General features: G+C 49.2%; 6 protein-coding genes, besides 1 other annotated feature; 2 read left to right on the top strand and 4 right to left on the bottom strand.

Moving 5' to 3' along the window:
- Positions 1 to 2,754: 2,754 nt before the first annotated feature.
- On the bottom strand, positions 2,755 to 4,987 carry FFUJ_03146 (probable coronin; the record flags this gene model as incomplete). XM_023574960.1 has 8 exons in its annotated part: positions 2,755 to 3,591; positions 3,642 to 3,756; positions 3,807 to 3,843; positions 3,897 to 4,318; positions 4,372 to 4,518; positions 4,574 to 4,716; positions 4,807 to 4,895; positions 4,954 to 4,987. The coding sequence occupies 8 exons, from the start codon at positions 4,985 to 4,987 to the stop codon at positions 2,755 to 2,757; spliced, it is 1,824 nt and encodes a 607-aa protein (XP_023428227.1).
- A 754-nt stretch (positions 4,988 to 5,741) lies between these two features.
- On the bottom strand, positions 5,742 to 10,192 carry FFUJ_03145 (related to budding protein; the record flags this gene model as incomplete). XM_023574959.1 has 3 exons in its annotated part: positions 5,742 to 6,200; positions 6,255 to 6,928; positions 7,033 to 10,192. 3 exons carry the CDS (start codon positions 10,190 to 10,192, stop codon positions 5,742 to 5,744), a joined length of 4,293 nt encoding a protein of 1,430 aa, XP_023428226.1.
- A 1,828-nt stretch (positions 10,193 to 12,020) lies between these two features.
- On the bottom strand, positions 12,021 to 12,900 carry FFUJ_03144 (probable 5` Pro-FAR isomerase; the record flags this gene model as incomplete). XM_023574958.1 has 3 exons in its annotated part: positions 12,021 to 12,310; positions 12,365 to 12,554; positions 12,601 to 12,900. 3 exons carry the CDS (start codon positions 12,898 to 12,900, stop codon positions 12,021 to 12,023), a joined length of 780 nt encoding a protein of 259 aa, XP_023428225.1.
- Positions 12,901 to 13,485: 585 nt separating this feature from the next.
- On the bottom strand, positions 13,486 to 14,505 carry FFUJ_03143 (uncharacterized protein; the record flags this gene model as incomplete). The annotated part of the gene is made up of 1 exon (XM_023574957.1): positions 13,486 to 14,505. One exon carries the CDS (start codon positions 14,503 to 14,505, stop codon positions 13,486 to 13,488), a length of 1,020 nt encoding a protein of 339 aa, XP_023428224.1.
- Positions 14,506 to 14,723: 218 nt separating this feature from the next.
- Positions 14,724 to 14,816, top strand: a tRNA (tRNA-Val).
- A 469-nt stretch (positions 14,817 to 15,285) lies between these two features.
- Positions 15,286 to 17,667, top strand: FFUJ_03142 (related to tol protein; the record flags this gene model as incomplete). Its single annotated transcript, XM_023574956.1, has 1 exon — positions 15,286 to 17,667. One exon carries the CDS (start codon positions 15,286 to 15,288, stop codon positions 17,665 to 17,667), a length of 2,382 nt encoding a protein of 793 aa, XP_023428223.1.
- A 2,325-nt stretch (positions 17,668 to 19,992) lies between these two features.
- Positions 19,993 to 21,426, top strand: FFUJ_03141 (related to intracellular membrane protein involved in nucleoside transport; the record flags this gene model as incomplete). XM_023574955.1 has 2 exons in its annotated part: positions 19,993 to 20,186; positions 20,238 to 21,426. 2 exons carry the CDS (start codon positions 19,993 to 19,995, stop codon positions 21,424 to 21,426), a joined length of 1,383 nt encoding a protein of 460 aa, XP_023428222.1.
- Positions 21,427 to 21,485: the final 59 nt, after the last annotated feature.

Here is a 21,485-nt window from a genome sequence, read left to right as displayed (position 1 = left end):
CCAAGTTAAAGTTGAGCGTCTGGAAGCGACCAATCACAAATTCAACAACATTCCCTGTCGGCGTCACATAATATTTCTCTAGTCAAGTCCCGCAAGGGGTCCAGTTTGAGGTGCGTCTCGGCTGCCCCATTGGCTGTATCAAGTCTTCGCCCCAGCATCGTCTTTATGCTTCATCTTCGTTCCAGCCTCTTGTGTTTTTGTTACAAGCCAGAAATAGCATCAATACCATGTTCATCAAACCAGCTGGCAGGGGATGGCCGCCGATCGGGCTGTTTCCCGGCGGTGGACTAATTCTTACGTGTTTGTCTTTCTCTCACTAGGATGTCAAGGATCAAGCTGATGGTTATCTTCCTGTCATCATTGTCACCTCCTCGTCAACTCAGCGCTAATCTGAAGTTTCTCAGTCGAAGCCCGAAGGGTCAGAATGGTGTCAATCGTGAACTTTCGATACCAACGCAAACCTAGGGGACTTATAATCTATCGTTTCGAAAAATTGGCCTGTGGTTGACCAAGATCACCCTCATAAGCTATGTACAACCGTTTGTACCGGTATAATCCACCCGCCTTTCAGTTGATATGACTGCCGCAAACGGAATGTTCTCTTCAGCTGAGAACTAAATTTGGTAGACTAGGTTTCTTCCTTGCTACCTCGAAGACAAGATCCTGTATTAGCACTGGCGGATCTGGCTTGCATTATCTTAACCGTAGAACAGACTACTGACCTGAAACAGCCCAAGCCCCAAGCAGCGATCATATTCACGATATGCTGTCCTGATATCAGCTCCGTTAGGATGTGTACCAGTAGGTCCGTGTTAAACTATTCGCCGTAACCGAGATCTGTGTGTTCATCAAACTGACCTCGTCGGTTCTCTGGTTCATCGACAACAGTACTTTTGTGACCCAAAACCTCCATTCACATCATATTGCCGAGATCGTGAAACGAGCCCTGTTCTCTGCTTCAAATACTTGAAACACGAAACTTCCAGCCACCAGCTTTTCCAGAAGATCTTGAAGCAAGCTCCTTGCGTTGTTGGTCATCAGGCCTGTCCCTTCACACTTCGTACTCCTGTTTCCGGGGCATCAGGGGTCCATGTCCGCTTGTTCCTGCATACGACCTCTCCGTACAGCCAGGTGCGATGCTCTCCCTTGAGTCATGTTACCAGTGGGTTATGAATTGAGGTAGTGGCAGAGTGGGCATTCTTCTGCTATCCCTTGCTGAAGCGAGCCAGGTCTGCAAAATTTCACCATGCTTGGCACGCTATTCTCGTGAACCTGGCTTAACTGACTTCCCCATATGGATCTAGGTATCTGTGAATGCAACGTCATTCAAACAAACGGGGTATGTCAAACCCTTTTACGCCACTTGATTGTTTGATCGGCAGCTTCTCTGTCCCTGTTCTCGGTCGTGATCTAGATCCGAACGTTGGTCTCGAAGCGAGGTGGCTCTCACGATGCCGGAGACAATGATCAATGCTACGGCAGAACACTTGGCTCGTGTTTTCCATTATGGTGTTTCGAGTCGCCACTCTCTCGTTGTTAGCATGGAATTGGCCCGGCCACTCTGCCAGGAAGGTATTGCTTGCTCCTATCTACCTACACAGTAGTGATTTCTCAGAAGCTCTTCTCATGTCGGGACAGATCCGAGTCTGGACCATGCTCCCCATCAAGGCTCCTTGTTGTGAAACAATACCACTATCAGACCTTTCTTCACTGAGAGGCCCAGCTGTTATGGCATAATGTGATGACGAACCCACAGCTCTGCTTCCTCCCGAGTGATTGCTTTCCGGCGGTCGATACATGGAACGTCGTCAGACTAATCGGTCTGTCACTTGTTGACATTGCCCAGGCTTGCTAGGACCGAAGGATCGCCACTATCTCTCGTTAAGCAAAATTCTCAGCCCCTCCAGTTGGATATGCTGGTTGATCTAGCAGCCACAGTGTGTACGTGCTGTGCTTGCTTCGAACAAGCTCAGCTGTATCTTGGGCTTCTTCCGAAGCGACCAGTCAAAACACCATATATGTGTCTTAAGGCGCGTAGATGTAGGTGAACCAAATAGTCACGATATAAATAGTAGTCTCCCTTATATGATTTATTGTTTTGTTTTTGAAACGCTCCATTGTTGTCCCTCGAAAGCAGTCCGGTACGTGAATGGTCGACCTGCAGCCGTATTGAAGAGCAAGCGCATATTGAAACGCGGCCATAAGACACCTCAAGGGTGATATGCCCTGGTCTGTTCATTGTGAGGGACATGAGAAAACAGACATTGTTTGTGATGATAGTTGCTTGATTGAAGAGAGATAGTGTAGGGTAAGTTCAAGCGCACAATTCAATTACACTCTCCGCTTAGAAACAATCCGTCATTGGTTGTCATGCTGTTCGTTAGCTGCGTTGCGTAGATATCTTTGGTTCAAAGCAAGTCATGTAGCGGCAGTAAGGTGCCACCCTAAATATGTATCTTCGGCTGGTTTCCTGGAGTGTTGAAGAGACCAAGATGAATTAGGCACTAGGATATGGGAAAACAGCAACATACCAAGGTTACAAAACAAGTGTACTAGAAAACTCCTGCATCATATCGTTGAAAAATCTTGACGAATGCTCTCGGCTCGCAGAGTATCAGCGTGCCACCAAGAACAAATCTTTAGAAACCCTATCTAACTATATATACAATTCGCTACAGCTATAATCCATTCCCATGGGTTTCAAGGTCTGGGACAAGGTCATCATTTAGATCCCAAAAGAGTTCAAAGAGCTTTTCAAGATCTTGCCTCCTCTAGCTCGAGCTCAAGCTGGCGGATGCGCTCGCTCTGATCCTGGGAGCCCGAGCTAACCTTTCGCTTGAGAGCCTCGACTTCAGCGGTGAGCAGGGTGATCTGTTGGCTCTGGGAGTTGATAAGCTTTGACTGGCCTTCGATTAGTTGCTTGATTTCCGCAAGAGAGGAGTCGCTACCGCTGAGGGCGGAGGAGATAGTTCGAGGGGCTGGAGATGTGGGAGGCGGGGCCGCGGACGCGGCAGCAGCAGGAGTCTTGACTGGAGAAGAGGGCTTTGCGACGGTGGAAGAGGACGGAGCGGATGCAGTCTGCGGTTGAGCAGGAGGAGTAAATTTTGCAGGGACAGCTTGACGCTGAGCAGGTCGCGAAACCTCCTCGAAGCTGGAAGCGTCATCATCCTCCTCGTCCTCCTGCTTGTCCTGGTATCTGGAAGCCATGGCAGAGATTGATCCCTTCTGTTCACTCATAGTGGGAGGAGGAGATCGCAGTGCCGGCGCTGCCTTGGCCTCTTCCTTCTTAGACTCTTCCATCTTTGGTGCAGGCTTCTCAGTGACAGGAGACGGGGCTGCAGGAGCCTTGTAGTCAGAGGCGATCTCCTTGGGCGCAGTGCCGTCATAGACGCTCTCAAGGTCAATCTTGTTAGGAATAGCAGTCTTGCCATCGAACCATTCCTGAGCAGTTGCAGCGGGCTTGGTACCAGTTGCAGGAGGAAAAATATCAGCCTGGAAGGTCTCAGCGCGTCGTGGTACAGTAAACGAGATAGGCTCAACATAAGCGTCGTTGACTGTTTTGTAAGCCCTCATGACCTCATTCTCGTGCGTCTAGAATGGTTAGTAAACGCGACACTGGATTCGATGCAAGGAGACCGTACATTGATGCCTCGTCGAGGCATAAAGGCGATGCCGCGTTGAGGGTCGCCCGATTTGTACTCGCTAAGGAATTCGAACTTGTCGTTCTCGTACTCAAAATACCGAATGTTGCCATCGCTGAGCAGCGTCAGTGGTGTCGCGAAACATGCAAACAGATAAGAACTCACCCCTTGCCAGCAAGGTACAGGCAGTTTGAACCATCATCTTCACGTATTTTTAGCACTGGCGCAGCTCGAACATTGGAGGATAGACCTTACCCCAGAAAGGCATGCAGACACCAGAGATGGAATCCAGCATGGTAAAGCCGCCAATGGGCTCGGTCCTGCCAGGCTCCCAGAGCGCTATTTGTCGCTCACTCATACGCGAGAAACCAGTCGTCGCGAAGCGGTTGTGCTCTCCCAGCCAGACAGCGCGACTGTTCTTGGCACCACCATGGCCAGGCGCTTCGTGCACGGGTTTCTCCTGTCGGACATCCCACACACGAATCTTCTTATCTCGCGAGGTGGTAACGAGCATGCTGCCACTGGCATTCCATGACAGACTCTGGACGATATCGTTGTGCTTGAGAGCAAGAGGCGACTGACCGGTGCTAATGTCCCAAAGTTTGACCGTGAAGTCGCCAGATGCAGAGGCGAGAATATTTTCGGCCGCAGGATTGAAAAGAACCTGTCCGACCTTTCTGATCGGGGATTAGTGACTCGACTGACAAGCGACAATATATATGAGACCAACCTGGGGTGGCCAGCAAGCTTGCTCACAGGTGCGACATCTGTAATTTCCTCGGCGTCGGTATGTAGCGTAAAGCCTTCAGGAACCTCCCAAATAAAAACCTTGCCATCATCGGATGCAGAGGCGATGATGTTGTCGTGAAAAGGGTTCCTTGATTATCGTAAGCGCCGACGCGGCTCAGGGACCCAACAATGGGAATGCATACCAGTCAGTGTCGAGTACCGCAGCAGTATGGCCACGGAACAGTGGAATCTGGTCGGGGAGTTTTCCGCGCTCGTTCAGAGGAATAACAGCAAATGCGCCGCCACCGGAGGCATCCCAATTGACTGAGAGATACTCGGGGTTGACCTAAACGAAACCAACCACCCCCTAAATCAGCGCGCCGAACTCTCGTTGAAAGACTGATTGCAACACGCGCTGCGATGCAGTACGACGCACCTTGACCAAGTTTGTGTCCCAAGCATTACGACTGATATGAAGGTTGTCGTAGCAAAATTCCTTTCTCGTGGACTTTCCAAAGACGTGTCCTGGTGAGCAACGTCAGCATAACGAATGTCGGCGCGGTTGGTTTGCGCCAGCACGTACGATACTTGGACGCCCGCACAAAACGGCCAGCCATGATGGTTTATAGTTGATTAAGAGTAAATTGAATGGAATGACAGTGTATCCGGTGACAAGACGTTGTTATATCGAGGTTTGATTGAGTCGCTAAAGGGTCAACTTGGCAACGACGCCGTGGTTGTAGCTGGGAAGGTAAGATGTACTAATACGGGGTGAGGTTCTGTACCTAGCTAAGGTGTGAGCCACTATAAAATTGCGCTGCGCCTCATAAGCTCCCTGCTGGGCTAGGATGTCCAGGTGGGTCGTGCCACCCAACATCGCTCTCACGAGCGTGGATACGTGTTGTTCGTAGGTTGTCACGTGCAATTAGCATACCGTCACGATGAAAAGATCTGGGCAAGCACTTCTTTTTACACTTAGTGACATTTTACACGATTCATTATAATCCCATGCTATAAACTGAAATCCCTTGGCGCGTAAGCGCCTATTACCCCAAGAACAAGTGAAACAACGATAAGCCATGTCCTCCCCAACGCCTTGTAAGTGCATAAACGGCCAATGCTCCCAATTCCTCAGTCAAAGATACAACAGTCCCCCCCCCCCCCCCCAACTCCAATCATATTACAACATCAAGGTAGTATCCCATCAACCGTCAACCATATAAACCAATACCAGAAGAATGGAGAACAGAGACATCTATCATGAATATCCTGCTGGTCCTGAACGCCTGGTCCAGGTAATAGTGTTACGGCGTCCAGCACCTTGTCTCATTTTCGTCTCCGTCATAAGAGCTTGCAGAATGACATCGTGTCTTAGAGGAACATACTCTTAGGTCGTGAGTTCACTCGGCGACCTGATGCTCGACGACGTAGTTGCTCCTCTCGACGGAGAACCAACTGACACCACTTAGCCTTTGCTCGCTGATTTGAAGCGTCATCATCTGAATTGTCACGTCCGACAACGTCAGTGAGGACCTTCATCCAGCCTTCCTTGTCTGCAGCTGTGTCTGCGTAAAAGTCAATGAGTTCACCGTTGTTGAATCGGATACGGAATCCTTCCTCGACAAACATGTAACCTTCTTCATCTTCCGCAAAAGCAGATCGACGTCGTCGACCCCCTCTACCAGTAGTCTCCTTTTCTGTCAACGCTCGGCGATCGTCAATCAACCGTTTGGCGTTGGCCAGGTTGATGGTAGCTCGAGGTTGACGAGTTGCCTCATGATAAGCAGTGAGCTTGGTACCCACAAGTTTAAAATACCTGCGGCGCCAGTACTAGATCAATGTCAGTTTCGGAGAGAGAATCAGAGCAGGTGAATATGAACTTACAGGGCAATCACCACCTTGTTGACTAAGGTGACCCTCCCAGTTGCGAGACATCCTCTCTTCTGCTGCCTTGAGCTCCCGGATGCATGAGTTCATACTCTTGGGCATATCATCGTCCGTGGCATTCTTAGGGCGAGGAACAAAGAGGAGCTGAAGCTCCAGCTTGCCCACCTTGTAGGGTGCACGTCGGACAACGGCCGTGTTGCCGCGCTTACTCTTGACACTGGACGCAAATCCAGCCTCTTCTGTGGCCCATTCATTGAAGCAAGCAACTTCAGCCATATAAGGCCGACCAAAGCACCGACTCTCATGTTCTCGAAGACAAACATAGGCGCGACCAAAGCTACCGTCCTCCGCAGCCAGGGGAGATAGAAGCTCGTAAGCTGTGGGAGGTCCGGTGCGCTGTTTGGCCTGGGCGTCCTTCTGTTGCTGTACAGCTCGTTCCTCTTCTTCCCGCTGGCGGAGCTCCAGTTCTTTGCGTTTCTTGGGCGATGCGAATACCCTGCTGAAGGTCGAGGTTTTGTGCTTGTGAGTCTTGACTGTAGGTGGCGGCGGCTTAGCACGCTCCACAGGTTTCTCCAGCTTAACGTTGAGGGTCAGTTGAAACTCGAGGTCATTAGGTACGACGAGCTCAAACTCCTGGCCAATTGGAGCATTGCGTGCTAGCTCAAGCCATGCTGTAGTCACACAATGTACACCGTTATCGAGTGTAAGGCTGAACCAAGTTCGCTCATCTGCTTCTGTTAGACGTAACCTTGATCCTGTAATGACTGAAACTCACTTCTTGGAAGAGGTAGATCAAGATCTTTGACACCCATAACCTTGACGAATAGGCGGCCTCTCTCTCCGCTTTCTGGCGTTGCCATTTCAAGTGTAAGGTCCTCGTCGACAGGGGCATGACTGACGGCTGTTGCGTTACTTTCTTGACCGGGCATAGGTGGCACAGGACCAGTGCTGCCGCCTACACGCTTCCGTACACTTCTTTGGCGAGGCTTACCATTCCATGGCTCAACAATGCATGACATGGGCCTATCCTCCTTAACAGGAGAATTGCCAACAGATCTGGCAACTCGAAAGTCTTCGGTATCCTTGTCACTGGCAGTAACAACTTTCGTATTTTGTCGCATGAGATAACCGCGCTGACGACGAGATGTTACGTTAGCATTGAGTCCTTCAGCAATTTGTTGTTGGGCTTTTGCTGCAGACACTTGTCTACTGGGGCTGTTGTGGGCTGGGGGTTGAGTAAAGAGATCGTTGTAAGCCACCTTTTGTGCCTCGATGACTCGCTCAAAGTCTTGGTCGAGGCTGAGACCTAAGTCAAGATCCAATGTCAAGCTGCGATTCTTGAAACTAGGATGCCGGTTAATGAATTCGTCACCAGTGAGCAAGAGTCCGTTGTTGTCCTTCGAGAGGCGCTTGCTATGCTTGTCGGGAATCGGAGGGACATCGGGCACCTCCATGCTCACTTGTCGGCGAGCCTCTCGCATAGCACTAATGTCCGAGGGAGTGTTTGACAAACGAGTCTTAAGCTTTGAACCTGGGGCCTTGATGGTAGCGGATCGCTCGGGAATAGTGGCTTGCTCAGGTTCTTCCACGCGTACAGGAGCTGGGTGGTGAATAACCGAGTCTGGTGTGCTGGGGCAGTCATCGTCATACTCGTCTTCAGGATCACCCCATCCAGTGCCATCATACTCGGGCTTGGAGAGATGCTCGGGAGTGAATGGGCGCTGAAGATAAGCATGCGCATCAGCCATTTTTGGAGCTTCAATCTCGTTCACTTCTTTCACAGGCTCTTCAATTACCTTGGGCTCCTCAGGCTCAGGGAGCATATAAGACTCGAAATCTCTGGAGAAAGAAGCTTCTTTGTCGCCCGAAGCAAAGTCTGGTAACGATGAGACGCTATCGTTTTGTGCATGAGTAGGTCTAGGTGTCATGACTTCCTCTCGGAGGTCATCAAGCTGTAGGCTTTCCTCTCTTGCCTCCTTCTGGACTTCTTCAGGTTTGGCTTGTGCCGGTGTAGGTTCCTGAGACGAGTAGTGGCTTTCACTGTCACTGTCAGCTGGCAGCTCCAGCTTAGACTCCTCCTCATCGAAATCGACGTCCGAGTCTTCGTAAAACTCGATCTCGCTCTCAGGCATTCTTCTGATAATGACGCTACCTTCCTCTTCCTCCTCCTCTTCGTCATCGGACATACCGTGCAAAGAATCCTCGGTAGACGGAATAGGCACATCAGGGTCTGCAAGAACCTGCCTTTCGGGGCTTCTGCTTGGACTTCTTGAAGTGGGAGGGGAAGAGAAGATGCAATCCTTCTCTTGATCGGATGTCTTGTTGTTACCGTTGACCTTTCGCATGATGGAGTCCCGGGAGATACGCGGAGGTAATTGATAATCATCAAGAGCCGACATGTCACCAACAACGTCATCATGCTCTTGAAGAGCATCGTTGAGGCTTGTTGTTGACTCGGGCTCAGAAATTGGGCTGCTCAATCGTTCGCGGCCATTAGCTCTACGAAGGCGACGCTCACGCTGCTGCTCAGCGGCTGTCTTGCCATCGCCATCGTCCGACAACATCATGAGTCTCAATCGCTCTTCAAGCGACATCTTGGCATTGCCAATGCTATGGATGTCTGACTTGCTTGTGGCAGAGGCTTGAGGAGGTGATGGAAGATTCCTGTTAGACCCAAGCATTCTTTCTGCGGTTGCTGACAGACTTGGCGATGCAGGTGAAGAGGGTACAGAATTGTTGCGGGAATGGCTCATAAAACCAGGAAGAGGCGGTAGAGGCCGATGCTCTCCGTTTGAAGTCGTAGAGTCACTTCGGATATGTAAAGGGCGACCAGCCGTGGCGGCAGAAGGTGTACCCTCAGGCATGGGACTGTCACTGTACTCACGAGGCCCATTGCGGTTCACCATGGGACTGTCGCCTCTCCAGTCATCAGGCCCAACAACGGGAGTTTTGTCTGTGTCTTCCAGGGAAGCGTCAAAGCTATCGCCCTCAAGATCAACGTGGCCAGGATCATACAGGACATCATCATCTTCATCATACTCGATTGACTCATAGCTTCCCTCACGAGAGTTGGTGCCAATAGAAGACAGGTCGGGAGTTGCCATCTCATATTCGTTGATCTGAGGAGGTGCGGCATCAAAAGTCACACTTTTTGCGTGGCGACGTCCCATCGGATGATCGTCATCCTCTTCGGGTGAGCCAAATGACCAAGTATTCGTCTCCATGTCAAAGCTGTTCTTGAACCTTGAGTGTGAAAGGGAGGACTTCGTAGGCGATACTTGATCTCGGCTGGGCGTCAGAGGACGGTTCGGTGAGCCGGCTGTCTGAGTGGACGACTTCGGACTGACGGCAGGAATAGTCATCGCGCTGTCACTCCGAGAATGGCCAAAGATTGGGCGCTCGATAGTCGAAGAGCGGAAAGATCCAGTCGACCCAAAGGCGTTCCCTTGGACCTTAGCGAGGGGTCTTTCGATCTGAGGGATTCGAGTGGGATCATATTCCTGCTTCTGTTCGAGTGCAAGGATATTGCTGTTCCTCACCCGAGACGCTTTCTGAAGACGCTCAATCGAAGAGCGGCGGTTTGGTGATGGTGACCCAGATCCGTATAGATTTTCAGAGTTGCGGTTCTGCCAAAACAAACGAGGAGATGTCACTGATTCCGCGGGTGAAGGTTGGAATGGTGACGAGTCGGGATTTCCGGGTGATTTCTGCATGCTATCAATACAGAAGCCCAAACACGGGTTGGCGGTCAGCCGACGTACCTTGGGAGAACCAGTAGATTGTCTATGCCAGCTGGGAGAGTTTCTTCTCATCTCTGTCGGCGAGAGCTCCGACAGCGGGCGAGGGATTCCACTCGCCATGATGGATGGACCTTTGGTTGGTGTAGTTGTCTTGTTGATTCGCAAGGGATGCACCTGAGATCTAGTCAGAGACATTTTGCCCGAGAATCAGGACGAGTGGCGCGGTCTACATACCGATTCAGTAGCCATGCTACAGTAGTGATGGGTATTTTGGTCGCAAGTCGAAGTAAGCGACTATCAACGCATTGGTATGCGAGTCCACTATACACAAGGAAATGAAGCAGAGGAATGTTACGACTCGGTGTGAAGCACAGCACCAAATGTGAATGAATGCAAGTAAGAAATGCGACCAATGTCTGCTGATAGAAGAAAGAAATACGCCTTGAACGGGCAACCAGACGACAGCTCTATCAAAGGCTAGACGACTCAACTCGACACAACTTGCACGAAGTGATGTTATGTTATGAAAGTCGGAGGGTAGAAGAGCGTCTTTGGCGAGTAGATGTGTTTAAGGGAAGCACATAGAGCAGCCCAAGGAATGTGCCTGATTGGATGATGGGAAAACAAACATGGTAGGCGTTGCCTGGGAGACGGTGGTCAGAACCGAGCTAAAGTCGGACGTTGGAGACGCTAGCCATCTTGCTACAATGCAGCAGGGTGCTAGAAACTTACCCCGCCCCTGTTATAGCGGCTCCATCCCCTCCAAGGACGATCCAGAGCATCCCTCCACTCCATGGTAAGCCAGCCCAGCATCCCTTACAGCGTCGCAACAGGAGCACAGCTCATAGTCGCCATGGCAGCAGCGCAGCCAGCCGCACTTCAAAAGCAAACAATTGGTTGCTTGGCCCAGCATCATCCTTGACAACCTCTGCAACCCAATGTTTACGTGATGCTTGTTGTTTTCCCCAACTGAGCTTCCTCTTCATGACGTTTTATTTTCTCCGATTTCGTTTCACCCCTGGAGATGGGGGGAACTCAACGGGATTTACTGCATCAAACTGTAAGCTCCTGCAAGTTTTCTGCAAGTTTGTGTAGCAGACGGGCGACGGAGTCTCCTAGTGGTGATCTCACACCCAAATTTCCTCTTTACGCTCCTGTACCTACCTAGGTAACCTTAGTACTTACAAAACCTCAAGATATCCATCCCGCACCCCATCGAGCATCCACCAGTCTAAAACGATGCCTCTGCCATGCCTTGCATCACGATCTTCCCGAGCACCACTTGAGGCTATCCTGGCACTAGACCCGGCATTACATAGGTCATCAGAAAATATATCCACATCTTGTTCTCTGTGCGCATGTTTGTTTCTTGCTAAACGTTGTTGTTTACAATAGAGTCTCACGTGGTCTTGCCTATCTCATCCGCACTGACTCTTCGCTTAACCACGGGCCAGGTCTAGATCTTTGTTTTCGCTATTTGATCATTCATATATGTACGTATAGTTTTTCGAGTCAATGATATGATGGACCTGCATTACTTCGATCGATTCAGTACGACGTAATCAGCCATGGTTCCTGGCTGCCCGTAGCTTTGTGTCCAAAGCCTGCGAGGTTCTAGATTCCCAGTCGCCCACTTTCAAATGGGCATGGGAGGTATAAAGATATTTTATCACTAACTTTGATTAACGCATTATTTATCCATACTGGAACATTAGGCAAAACTAGGTAAACCCCGCCTGCTTTCCCAATGGCCGTCACGGGCATACGCAGGCATGTAAGTACTAGATAGTAGGTAACTACTTAGGTACTAATCTTACACATCGTTGAATTCTTGTGCACGTATGGCTGTTACTACAGGGTAAGGTACCTAGTCGACTGCCCTGGATGCTACCTCTGCTTCACGAAATAGGTATACTTACTATAATGGCGTAGGGTTTACATATCAATATCATATAGCCGCATGTGCAGCCTCCCCATGATCATTGCTGCTTAGAATTAGTTCATGAGTCAATTTATTTTCTTTCTAAATGTTTTGTTTCTTATTCCAAGCAACACAATCATCAAACTTGACACCTGAGCCTCCGAAACAGTCCAATGCACTTCCGATTGTGAGATCCACCTTACCGTTGCTGAGCCTCTTCACATTCTCCAAGTCTTCAAGATGTCTACCACCCCCAGCATAAGTCACTGGAATCGAACACCATTCAGAAAGACGCTGCACAAGATTCTCATCAACTCCCCTTTGTAGACCCTCATTATCTGCAGCATGGATCAAGAATTCCGAGCAGTAAGGCTCCAAAGACTTGATAGATTCTGTACCTGGTGAGTCTTTGACTTTAAGCATATTTGCTGGGGGGCTTGACTAACCTTGGTTAACTTCCATATCTGTGATGGTTTGCCATTTGTTCATTGCAACGAACCAAGAATCCTCTCCTCGGCGTCGGCAACTTAGGTCAATAACAAGCTTGTTTTTATCACCGCCAAGAGCTTGCAACACTGCATCAAGCCTCACTTGACTGAAGCGGCCCTCGGGAAAAAGGTACGATGTAATGATGACCTATTGGATGTTAGATCGCTCCTATGTGGTGCATTCTTCACCGTACCTTCTCTGCTCCCGCATTCAGCCATTCCTTTGCGTTCTTGTCATTGATGCCACCTCCAACCTGAAGACCACCGGGCCAGGCTTCAAGGGCCTCTTTCGCAGGCCCCTCATTTCCTGGGCCCAACATAATGACATGTGCACCAGTGAGATCATTGTCGCGGTATAGTTGAGCAAAGTGAGCTGGAGGATGTTGCGAGACATAGTTGGTTTGAAGAGCTGACGACGTGCTGTCAAGAGTACCGCCGACAATCTGCTTGACCTGACCTGCATGAAGGTCAATGCAGGGCCGGAATTTGGTCATGATGAAGATGACTTTGGGTGATCAATTCAGGTTAAAGATCAAACTACCTACCTTGTGTAGTTTTCGTCCCACCTACCACTGGGTAGAAAATCGAGGAAAGGCGGGGCAGTTCTGAATAATTGGATACCTAGGGAGGCAAGCGCAAGTACCTACATAGTAGGTATCGGCTACCTTAAAGAATTCATATTTAGAAGTTACTATGTTAGTATACTTCGATGCCTAACTCTTCTATAGAGAAGGGTGAAGAATATCGTGGGATGCATCTAACAAAGTATCATTCTGAATTAATACCTAATGCTTTTATGTTGATTCATATTTTCAGCATTCGTGGATTGGAGCCAAGTCGTACAGTCCCCCGCAACCTACCCCCGTATTGGATGTCACCAACACCACTCTTCTTTCGAGAGGCACCGTGTTCTCTCCTTCATCCATCATTTCTTTTTGCTTTGCCCTCTGCCCAAGCTTATCAAGCTCCAAAGGAATGTATGACCACAAGCACCGGCCGAATCCTAGATTTGCTTCATACCAGCCTCCAGTCAACATGAAAGTAGCCTGCTCATCGACAAGCCATCTCTCCAATGTGGCTTAATTCTTCGTCACGGTGAACCCATATCTATCGCCTCGATCCAGAAGAACTACTCGATTCTCCATCCCGGCTCCCTTGACGGCAGTCTCAAAGTCTTTGCGAGGAGACAGGAATATGTCGTAGTCATCATAATGAATTGGAATCGTGATTTCTGGATCCATCAGTTTCATCAGCTCAACACCTTGCTTCGCATCAAGTGTGACCATAATCAATGGCGCAAATGGCCCAGGGATAGTGGTACCTCCCAGGTGTATGAGCATCAGATCGATGCGCTCTTCTCGAAGCCACTTCGGAATTTCCTTGAGCTCATCCACAAGAAGAGTATCTCCAGAGATGTAAATCCGATAGCCAGTTTGGAGCTTGCCTCTTTCAACTTTGCGGTAGCCCAGTTCGAGCATCCAGCCATTTGTTGGCGGAACAGCACCAAGCAGGTCGTTGACTGCAGCCAGGGGGCCCGAGGGAACATGCTTGCCAGGCATACCTGTGACTTTGATGACGGGCAGAGGCTCACCAGCCTTCGAACCTTCGTTTTTGAGCTCCAAGTGGTCGAAAAAATCGAGTGGTTCGACATTGCGAAACGGCTCATTCTTAGATGTCAAGCATCTATGCGCATGAGGCGTTGTGACAATTAAGAAATCTCTATTGAGGGAGTCTTCTAACAACCGATCGAAGTGATCTTCGTGATAATGCGATAGAAGAATTGCGTCTAGTGATGGCAGCTCATGTAGGTCAACCGCTGGGTTAGTTTGCCTCTCAGCAGTAACTCCAGGACCAAGATGGACGTGGTCACCGGCATGGAGGAAGTTGGGGTCTGTGAGTAGTCGAAACCCTTCCCATTCGATTATGGTGGTGGCCGTGCCGATAAAATAGACACTCGCATTTTCATCGCCTTCACTCCCTAGAGGGTGAGTCTTGATTGCCTTCAAAGGGAGAGATTGGTCGTCACCACGACTTGACTCATCCTGCAGAAGAGGTTGTCTCTTGGACAATCCTAAGCCAATTGATCCCTTATCAGACATAATGGAGCTTTATAAACAGTAGTTTGTTCTTGTTAATTCTGTTTAAAGTTATCAATTTATTTGGTGTGCTCTTGGTCCTACTTAAGTATTATACAGAATTCACCATAATGACGCTTGTATGGCGTACTTTACTTAGAACTATGATAGTAACTACCTAACTTTTTGTCTATTACATCGTTACTATATATTCAAAATAAGACAGTTTATAGTAAGATCAAGGTCGAGTGGTGTAGTGGTTATCACGTCTGCCTCACAACGTATGGTTCATACTTGGACGCAGAAGGTCTCGAGTTCAATCCTCGGTTCGACCTTTTTTTAACATCTTGGAATTTAACTAAGTTAATACAATCTATTTTTAGAAAACAGGTTTTAGAGTTATTGATTTTCTTATATAGTTTCAGTAATTTAATGTATTTATATACTTATTTTATGCTATTTTATTAATCCTAAGTCTTATATCTTGCTTGTTGCAGCTCCATTTCCTAACGTTGCTAGGATGACGTTGTCAACTCATTTCTTTGTGCATAGGTCTGACGAGCCAATAAGACCTCAGCGCTGTCCATCCAGGCCGCGAAAGCTGAGGGGCTTTGACCGACATGTATAAGTACACTTATGATGACCAATTCTCGGGCATCAATATGAGATTTTTCAACCCCCACCCAATTTGATCATTCATAAATCCCGTGGGAGACCTAGAGGTAGCATTGCGACAACAATTGTGGTATGCGCCAGCGCGACCTCTTCTGCGTACTTGCTATAGGCCTGTAACCTTGACCGACGATGCCAAACCGCAGCCCTTCGCATGATTCCCGCGATGAAAGCTCTCCTGAGCCAGAACGTGACCGCGACAGACCACGCGACCGTGATAGGGATAGGGATAGAGAACGAGACAGGGACCGGGACAGAGACCGGGACAGAGATCACGACCGCGACTTGGACCGAGACCCGGATATTGATGGAGTTAGCGATCGAGATCAAGATCGTGCTAAAGACCGCGACAGAGATCGTGACTACGACAGGGAGAAAGACAGAGAAAGAGATCGAGACAGAGAGAGAGATCGCGACAATGGGAGAGACCGAGATGACGATCACGGACGAGACAGGGATTATGCCAATGGGAAGGACAGAGACAGACTCAAGGATAGGGAAGTCGACAGAGATAGGCGTCGCGAGAGCCGTGTCCCTCCACGTGTTCCCCGGGAACCCCGCGATAGAGACCATCCTCCGAATTCTAGCAAGCGAAACAGTATCACCGATCGCCTGCTTGGATCGTTTAGGGCAGTTCGTGGTGAAAAGGAGAAGGAGATTCCAATTCCAGCTGTCGCTTCCTCAATTCAACGCCGGGCATCTTCAGCCGTTACCAAGGGTGGCCCAGTTCTTCGCATTCGTGAGTGGCTTGATGCTTGTAACGCGGATCACCACCACCACTGCGCCGTCTCTTCTGATATTGATATCACAACTTGGCGCCCTGCCTGGCTTATTGACGTCGTTGAGCGGCGCTTAGTCAAGGCAACACCCAAGGACCGTTATTTGGCTCTCAGCTATGTTAACGGTACCCGGCGCAACGGAGAACCGATGTTTACACATCTGCTTCAATCTAATGTGGAAGCTTTCCAAGATCGCCTGCCTAATCTCGACATGCCTCAGACTTATCTGGACGCCATGTGGCTTGCTAAGAAACTTGGAATCCGACACATTTGGATTGACCGTATCTGTATAACCCAGGATAATCGGGAAGAGATGGATGATCACATCAAGCACATGGCATACGTCTTTTCTAATTCTTACCTGACTATTGTTGCCGCTACTGGCGATGTTTATACAGGGCTGCCTTCACTTGATCCAAAACGATCAACGCGCGGCCTTCGGACCACTGGTCGTACTCACCAGGAGTTGGTTGCCGCCTCGCCATGGTATACGAGGGGCTGGACTCTGGTTGAGCGCATTTATTCTCGACGTTCGGTCTTTTTCTTTGAAGACTCAATAACCTGGGAATGTCACTGCGAGACATGGCAGGGGAGCCCAAACAGTGTGATGAAGAAACTCAGAGGAGGTCGTCAAGAGTGTACGGGCGCTGTCCCTGATGCTGCGTTTGCGTTCCAGCACCCACCTTGGCCTGATCTTGATGAGTATGCCCGCTACGCGATGGAATACAGCGCACGGAAATTGACGCTTGTCGACGACACGCTGCCTGCTTTTGCTGGAATCACACACGTACTATCTCGTTCTTTTCCTGGTGGGTTTATTTATGGCATGCCAATCGCGTTCTTAGATATTGCCTTACTGTGGCGCCCGCATGCGTCCATTCGACGAAGAGCTCTCTCTCGCCCACCATTTCTTCCATCTTGGTCTTGGATGGGCTGGTGGTTTGATAACATTCCGGTCGACTTGACTTTGTGGAGAGCCGCTGCCGACTATGTTGAAGAGGCTCGCACTGGAAAGCGTGGTCAAGAGACCAAACGATACCGGTCCGCTCACCCTTTCCGTATCAAACCTACCGTTACCTGGAGTTTGACGGACCGAGCTGCAACCGCCCCCGTTATGAACACTGGCCTTCAGTACCGTGATCTTCGGGGTCGTCGGAGCCCTAGTTCGGAGCTCCCTCCAGGATGGTCTCGCAGCGGTTCGTACTATGTACACGATAGTGACGACTCTGCGTTGTTCAAATATCCCATCCCCGTCGAGGATCCTCCCGAGACGGGTGGTTATGAGCCACCTGTAGGCGAGCAAGCATACCCCGGCCCATTACTGTCATTCAAAACAACAACTGGTTTCTTTGAGGTTGAGTTTCACACAACTCTCGCTCATCGTGATCGAACCAATCCACCCCTTGCCGTAGGTACTATTTGGAACAAAGCAAACCGATGGGCAGGTCAATTCCGCGCTCACGACGCATGGCTGGGTATTCAGTCTTCCAACTATGATGGTGAAGAGCGCCTGGAGTTTATCGCCATATCAACAGCCACAGAGCGTCGTGGTTCGCATGTATTTGATAATGAGAAATTTGAAGAGCATATGGATGCAGATGAAATGATTGACTTTGTCAATGTCCTTTGGATCGAGCGCATTGGAGATATTGCGTACCGAAGAGGTGTCGGTCAGATCTTACTAAAGACCTGGGAGGCACAAGCCAAAGACGAGGTAGGAATTCTTCTTGGTTAGGATGGCACTTGGTTAGCACGGAGTTGGAGTTTACGTTGAAATCTTGAAATTATGCCTTGGTCTGGAGTTGTAGGAATTTGTCCAAGTCTGTTGCACTATCAATATGAGGACAGGGTTCATTTACTTCAGGACCTTAGCTGAGAAGATTTCCATGGCATGTTGTAATCTATTTCTTGAGCTGCCTTTCTTTTTCTCTTTGTGATGCTACCAATTGAGTCGACTTTGACGATACATGACTCAGCGCGGGACTTTTAACAGTCAAATTACAGCAGCTCTACATTCCTCGGCCTCCGATATGGCCTCTACATAATCCTCTAAGTTGTCCATAACCAGTAGACTCGGGCCTTTGGAATGATCTCCATATCTTGCGAACATACCCAGACAGATGGAGGCACAGAGCTGCCAAAAGCTTAAACTCTGAAAGTAGACTTTCATGTGTTAGTTAGATGCCCCCAAATCATTCCGAGGAGTGCTCTGCAACTCTTGTATTTACGGAGTTGGATGCTAATTTCTTCACCTCAGGCCATGGCTAACCGCTTTCTTCATACATAGTATGTTAATAATCTTGTTAGTCTAAGCCTCGCCGCAGTCATCTCGGGATTGAGTTTATCGATAATTCACTTCTACTGTCTCGAGACTCAGCTGTTCCCGAGTGAACAAGCCTCCATCAACTGACCATTTCTATCATATACAACCGCAATCGAAGTTCTGCCGCCAAAAGTTTGGTTCATCAGAACACAAATCCCTCTAAGTTATACGCCGTGATGCCCGGTGCCCGAGGTCTGACAAATACTCCCAAGAGTCTTATGAAGGGCAGCTCTGCGTAGACAAACCAGACAAAAGAAGGGTCTTCTTTTCTCCTGCTGGCCTTGAATCTTTGACAAGCTTACGCACACCATAGTATCTACCTTCCCGGTCATCAGAGCTAGCGACGACTGATTTGTAACTTGTTAAGAAAAGCTTAACAGCCGTTATTTATCAACTCTGTCCGGTTTCGAGACCAAGGAAACTTGTGAGAAGAACTTGCGAGGAAGAATGCCCTGTAGTTAAAGCCGGTAAGTCGTTTGGCCTCGGAACTGAAGGCTTCGACGAATGTTTTGTCGCAACACATCACCCTTAAGATTTTCATGTCTAGAGCAAAGCTTCCAACTACTGATATACATATTACGCGCGCTATGGTCTCCTGAAATAAAAAATATGATGGATCCAGTCAAAACTACCAAGCCTACCTGCGCTGAAGACAACGTACTTCCAGCAGTTATTGAGGGAGCCCGGGGAGAGGATAGGAATCGCCTTTGGTGTGTAGATACTTGCTGCTGATGATATTGTTTTTAGCCATACGGTCACAGGGTGTCTCAGGCTCACATGTGACACGGAACGTTCATGTGTCAGTGATTCATGCTTTCGCGAGCAACCCTTACTTTTGTGTATCCTTCTTTAGGACGCTTTTACTGTTGTGACACTTCAGTGCGTTATGGCTCCTTTGTTTACGAGGATCCCGCCTCATCTGAAGACCATTTCACCTCAAAAATCGATATTTCAGATTAAATTCATATCTTGATATGCAAGGGATATGCCGTGCGACTTATGTATTGATTGTACGATCTGTAAAACACAAACAGCCTAGGTAGTTGAGTCTTTTGCTTTTCGATGACACCAAGAAAATACATGAAATACCATGGTAGATTTACCACGGACTTTTTTTCAAAGCCTTCCAGTTCTGGGTCTCAAGATAAGGAGCTTGACTACCTAATGCCAGCAACTTTACGGAGTAGGAGTGTCAAGAAATATCCATAATAACTGCGGTTGACTTCAGGTCCGACAAACTGGATTGATGGTTGAGCGGCTCACTGTGATTGGCTCACATCCCGTTTAATTCAGCCGCCCCGTATCTCCGCCTGACCCTGGCATGGGACCCTAACGCGTCCCGTTCCCGTTAAGATCGGATCTTATCTCCCTCCAACGAGTACGGAGTAAGGGATTCAATGTCATCATCTCGCTGCCCCCACCACCCGGCGCCCTCCATCCACCTCGAGTTCCATCTCACTCGTTGTGACTCGCTGCGACAATCCTCTCTACGTTGTCAGGCGAGCAAGAAACCACGCGACAAGAACTCTACAAGCCCAAGCGCTTTGATGATTCGGGCTACACGGGAGCTATCCAACGCGTACGCATACGCCCCCTGAGCGGCTCAACAGTCCTACGCTGAAGCTATATTTGACGACTCTGCCACTATTCGAAGCGACGCCTATTGTTATACGTACGCCAGCAGCTCAAGGCTTCTCCACAACGACCTGTAACGAACAACTTTGATACGCAGACACTATGGAACGTGTTCGCAAAGCACTTGGCCGTCAACACTCATCCACATCAACATCAGAATATGAGCCTTTGACCGGTACTGAGGAAGCCACTCCTCTAGAAGGCTCAACAGTACTCGAGGGCCAACATGAGTTGCCGTTCTCGTGGATAGAGTATGGTATCTTTGCACTTCTAGGTGTCGCTATGCTCTGGGCTTGGTAAGTTTCTCTCTCTCGTATCCGGTGAATGTTGTAGTTGACGTAAAATAGGAACATGTTCCTTGCCGCAGCTCCATACTTCACAGCTCGCTTTGCCGGCGATGCTTGGATTCAGTCTCACTTTCAGTCTGCGATATTGACTGTCTCTACTGTTACCAACCTCGGCGCGATGCTTGTTCTCACTAGTATACAGTACTCGGCATCGTACCCTTTTCGGATCAACCTGGCACTTGCTATCAATGTTTTCACTTTCAGTCTCCTGACTGCTTCTACAGTCATCGGACTAAGCGCTTCACCGACTCTTTATCTCGCGTTTCTGCTCACTACAGTCGCTGCTGCTGCCTGGGCAGCTGGTCTCATTCAGAATGGAGCCTTTGCGTTCGCAGCCAGTTTTGGACGCCCAGAATATATGCAAGCCATCATGGCTGGGCAGGGCATTGCGGGCGTCCTCCCCCCGATCGCGCAAGTTTTTACTGTGCTCGTCTTCCCCCCCGAGAAGGACCAGAACACTTCCATCAAAGAGCCATCCCCTGAAGATGGACAAACATCAGCTTTCGTCTATTTCCTCACCGCCGTAGTCGTGTCAGTTGCTGCTCTGCTGTCCTTCGTCCCGTTGGTTCGCCGCCATAACCATATCATTGAGAACCGCATGGTTGAGCAAATGAACGAGTCCATGCACAGCATCGAAGAGGCCGAACGTGCCGCTCGCAAGGTCACATCCCTTTGGAGGCTCTTCACTAAACTTCACTGGCTTGCCATTGGTGTGGCACTCACTTTCATTGCAACAATGTTCATGCCCGTTTTCACTGCCAAGATCCATTCCGTGAAAGAAAATTCCGGTGCTCTCTACCAGCCTTCCGCCTTTATTCCTCTTGGATTCTTCTTTTGGAATTTGGGTGACTTGAGTGGTCGTGTGGCCACGATATTACCTTTCTCCCTACGGCACCGTCCCTTTGCTCTCTTTGTTCTCTCTATTATCCGTTTCGGTATACTCCCGCTATACTTGCTTTGTAATATTGACGGACGTGGTGCCATTGTTTCCAGCGATTTCTTTTATCTCTTCATTGTTCAGTTGACATTTGGTCTTACCAACGGCTGGCTTGGTTCTAGTTTCATGATGGCATCTGGTGAGTGGGTAGATGAAGGTGAGCGTGAAGCTGCTGGCGGCTTCATGGGGTTGTGTCTTGTGGCTGGGTTGTCCATTGGCAGCCTTTTGAGTTTTAGCGTAGCAGGTGTCTAGAACGGGTTATACAATATTACATTAGAATTGGGGTTCGGCGTTTGGGTTATGAGCCGCAA

This window comes from Fusarium fujikuroi, chromosome FFUJ_chr03, assembly GCF_900079805.1.
Source record: "Fusarium fujikuroi IMI 58289 draft genome, chromosome FFUJ_chr03".
In the NCBI taxonomy this organism is placed as follows: domain Eukaryota; kingdom Fungi; phylum Ascomycota; class Sordariomycetes; order Hypocreales; family Nectriaceae; genus Fusarium; species Fusarium fujikuroi.
Note: the sequence above shows the minus strand (reverse complement) of the source record. Positions and strands in the feature narration are given on the sequence as shown.